This window comes from Durio zibethinus, chromosome 6, assembly GCF_047325235.1.
Source record: "Durio zibethinus cultivar Kanyao isolate XHJ-2024 chromosome 6, ASM4732523v1, whole genome shotgun sequence".
Taxonomy (NCBI): domain Eukaryota; kingdom Viridiplantae; phylum Streptophyta; class Magnoliopsida; order Malvales; family Malvaceae; genus Durio; species Durio zibethinus.
The window spans coordinates 5,579,300-5,583,033 of record NC_143167.1 but is presented as its reverse complement, the minus strand read 5'-3'; the positions used below and the strand labels follow the sequence as shown (position 1 = coordinate 5,583,033).

General features: G+C 29.2%; 1 protein-coding gene across 1 annotated transcript; it reads left to right on the top strand.

Moving 5' to 3' along the window:
- Positions 1–371: 371 nt before the first annotated feature.
- LOC111284264 (uncharacterized) lies at positions 372–1,052 on the top strand. Its single transcript, XM_022872981.1, has one exon. The coding sequence runs from the start codon at positions 372–374 to the stop codon at positions 1,050–1,052; it is 681 nt and encodes a 226-aa protein (XP_022728716.1).
- Positions 1,053–3,734: the final 2,682 nt, after the last annotated feature.

Below are 3,734 nucleotides of genomic sequence, written 5' to 3'. Positions count from 1 at the left end.
TTTTAACACGATAAAAAAATAATTTTATTACATTAATTGAACTGTTTCAGTCATAAGCTTCCGTATGAACACTAAGATCAGTTAGCTGCTGTCATTGGAAGAAACGAACATGTCGAGAAGAGCACGTATCAACTTCTTGTCATGTCATGCACAAATAAATACGCGGCTTTCTTCGCCTATTTAAGGAAGTCCCATCTCTCTCTCGTTCTCTCCAACTTATAATTGCCCTATATCTCATCACAATTGTCTTCAGCTTGCTCTTGCTTTCTCAAATTTCTCACCCAACTAACTAGCTATGTAGCCAAGTACACCTACAAGCCTGTACTTATATAAGTCATTACTCAAATCAGTTGATACACAAACATAGAATAATGTCGCAGCCTGACAGCTCTTCAATTCCCATTTCCTCCTTTAACATAACAACATCACAATCCCAACAGGCAAACCCCACCACCATCACTCCAAGCTCTCGAGCTTTGCAGCCTACTAATAACAACTCAACAAGTTCCCTCTTCGTTCGCCGTGTGATCGTGGCAATAGTTTTATTGTTTGTCACAATACGCACCTTCAACTTCATTGCGTGGCGTATCCTTCAACCACTCCCTCCTGTTTTTGAAGTAAACTCCTTTAACATTTCAATTAGTCACGGCCCAAACTCACCGCCAAACACAAGTTATTATGACATTGCATTCACCATTAGAAACCCGAACATGAAGCTGAGCTTGTTTATGGACCATTTTAAAATCCTTGTGTTGCAAGGAAAACCAAAGGTCTCAAGTGATCAGTGGATGCTTACGGATGAATCTGTGCACCTAAGTAAGAACCGAATGGACTTTCATGCGCTTAAGCTCAAAGGCTTCGTCAGGATCAAAAAGGGAGTCAATTTTAATGTTCAAGTGAATCTTAGGACAAAATTCTTGGCTTGGAATTGGTTGTCCCACAGGGAATTCATGGTGGTTTACTGCAGAGATTTGCATGTAAGATTTTTATCCGCAAAATGGAAGGGGAGTTTTACTGGTGAAAAAGGGGAATGCTTAGTCAATGTTGTCTAGATTAATTGGTTAGTCCAAAATATTATTTAATGTGGACCGTCAATTATATTTGTTCTTATACTCCTCTTCTTTGGCCTCAGAGTCTTTCTGAATATATATAACTTATAGCTATCGATGGGACAAGAGCAATATTTTTAGAGAGAATAGGTTTTTCCGTTTCTTCTTTATTTTTAAGCTGCAGAGTTGATTTTTAATTTTATTTTGATAGTATGGAGATAGAGAGAGAGATTTGAAAAATTTTAATCCTCTTGGAGATGTAGCTTTTTATTACATGTTGTTGGCCAAAAGTTGTTTTAATATAAAAGTTTGAGAACTTCATGATTTAATTCATCGTTGTCAATTTGCTTCCTTCTTAATTTTTTCCCATCTTTTTATCAAGATTTTCTTATTTTCGTTTTGTTCTAATATCGTATTATTCCCAACAATAGGTTGTCTAACATTTTGGAGTGGTACTTTTATACTACTGCATACTAGATTTATGATTAAAATCAAGTGGAATGAAAACGTCAAATATCGCAATTTTTATTTGAATAATGAGAAAACTTATATAAAATTTTTTAAACGAAATATGTAAAATTTTTAAAATAATGTAATAAAAATTTCAAACCAATTGATAGAGTTTAATGTAAAAATCAATAATATATAAAAAAATTATTAAAAAAATTATTTATAATTTAAATTTGATTGATGCTTATTTAATATTAAAAATTTTATAAATAATTTTATTAAAAATATTTATCTAAAATATATATATATATAAATTTATTAAAGTTTTTTAAAATTTTACACATCTGATCTGGGTAATGAAACCTTTCAATTTATTAATTTTGATTTTAATTTTTAATTTTGATTTAATTACTTTTAATTAAAAATTTTACAAATTTTACTAAAAAAATTTTATCCAAGTCTTTTTCATTCGGATAATCAGCCAACTGGTTTTTGTCAAGGGAGTAAAGCTTTTATTGATGTTGATGTAAAGATATTAATACTCGTTTTATCTATTGGACCGCATAAAAGTAACTGCTGAGCACTATAAACTGGTCGTTGCTCTTTTATTGTCGCGAAAAGCAACAACTGATGACTATTAGCCATATTCGCTTCAGTTTTCAGATTTCCTTTGTAAAACAGGCAAAAAAGAAGTCAGACATGAGCTGTTTCATGTATGGCCCATGCACAATTCATTAGGCCTAGAATAAATAACACTAAGAGTAATGTTTAATCATCTCGAATAACTTTCATTAGTCATTGTCCTGCGTGTTTGTTGTGGTTCAATAATAAAACTAATTAATTATTAAAACATATTTGTACATACTTATTTTATTAATTTGTAAAATATTAAGGTTTTTAAAAATAAATGTGAAAATTTATCTTGAACAAAAAAAATTAAAATGAGTTAAGAATTTTGCAGTACAAATTAATAAATTCATAATCAGATTTTTTCAATACTTTTTAAATTTATAAGTTAGGTCTTTAAATTAATGGATTTTGTAAAAGGAATTGTAAATTAGTGACTATATTCACCAGTAAATCTTTTGAATTTAAATAAAATGATAAAAAATTCTTACAAATTGACAAAAAAAAATTTTTAGGACGCAAAATTTGGATGAAAATTGAAGGATTCAAAATAGGTAATTTTTTTTAAAAGATTTTCTTATAAAGACTTTTGGAAGACCAACAATAATAAATAGATAACAGAAAAATGGTTAGATAAGGAAAAGGAAGAGATTTTATCATTTTTGGTTTAATGAATTAAACTTTTCACTTTGAATTAATTGTGATAATGGGAAAAAAAAACCCGATAATTGTTGAAATTAAATGCGTATTGATTTGAACATTCTTTTAGATAATTGTAAAGCTTTAATTTACAAGTTGAAAGATCAAATCAATTTGCGAAGTTATACAATCAAATAAAAAAGTGTCTTTAAAAAAAATAACAGTTTGTTTATGAAATTGACACATGATATTTTTTAATAAAACTATAAATTCAAGTAGAATTATGTTAGATCTAAAGAAAACTTACCCCCAAAAGAAAAAAAAAAAAAAGGAGAACATTATATACGAATTATTATTATGGAAAGCATTCAGGCTGTGTCCCCAACTGTTTTGAAATTTTGAGATATGTCTTTCTAAAAGATTTATATTCCCATTTTTTAGAAGGAAACGACGGGAATATTTATGAGGTAATGAGAAAATTGTCTTCGTTTTTATATTTAGTTAGTTACTAAAAACACAAAATTTATATTTGTTATTACATATAATTGCCAATTGGGATTCATCACAAGCTTTAATTTCTCTAGGCTTGTGCAATTTTTTCCAATTACTCAAAAATTGGCTAGAAATATATATTATCGCTGATGAAACTAAATGTTCATAAATCACTTTAAAAAAAAAATCATTTAATAAGTATAAAATTTTAATTTTAATATTTATAATTTTTTTATTCTATTCTTGAACCGCGGTTTCTTCGTCTAAAAAAAAAAAATTGGCACATAAGTACTATTCAGTTGGTGGTTGAATTAGTACAAAACTTTTTATTAAGGCTTGATTCACTGAATACCCTCCTCAGTCAATCTGTCCAAGCCGTTTGTCAGGGAGTCGCTGACTAGCTATTCTTTGGACCAAAAACTGCACGTGCTGCAAGTGGCCGCCATCGCTAAAAGCCTAAAACTATCTTCTTTTTGG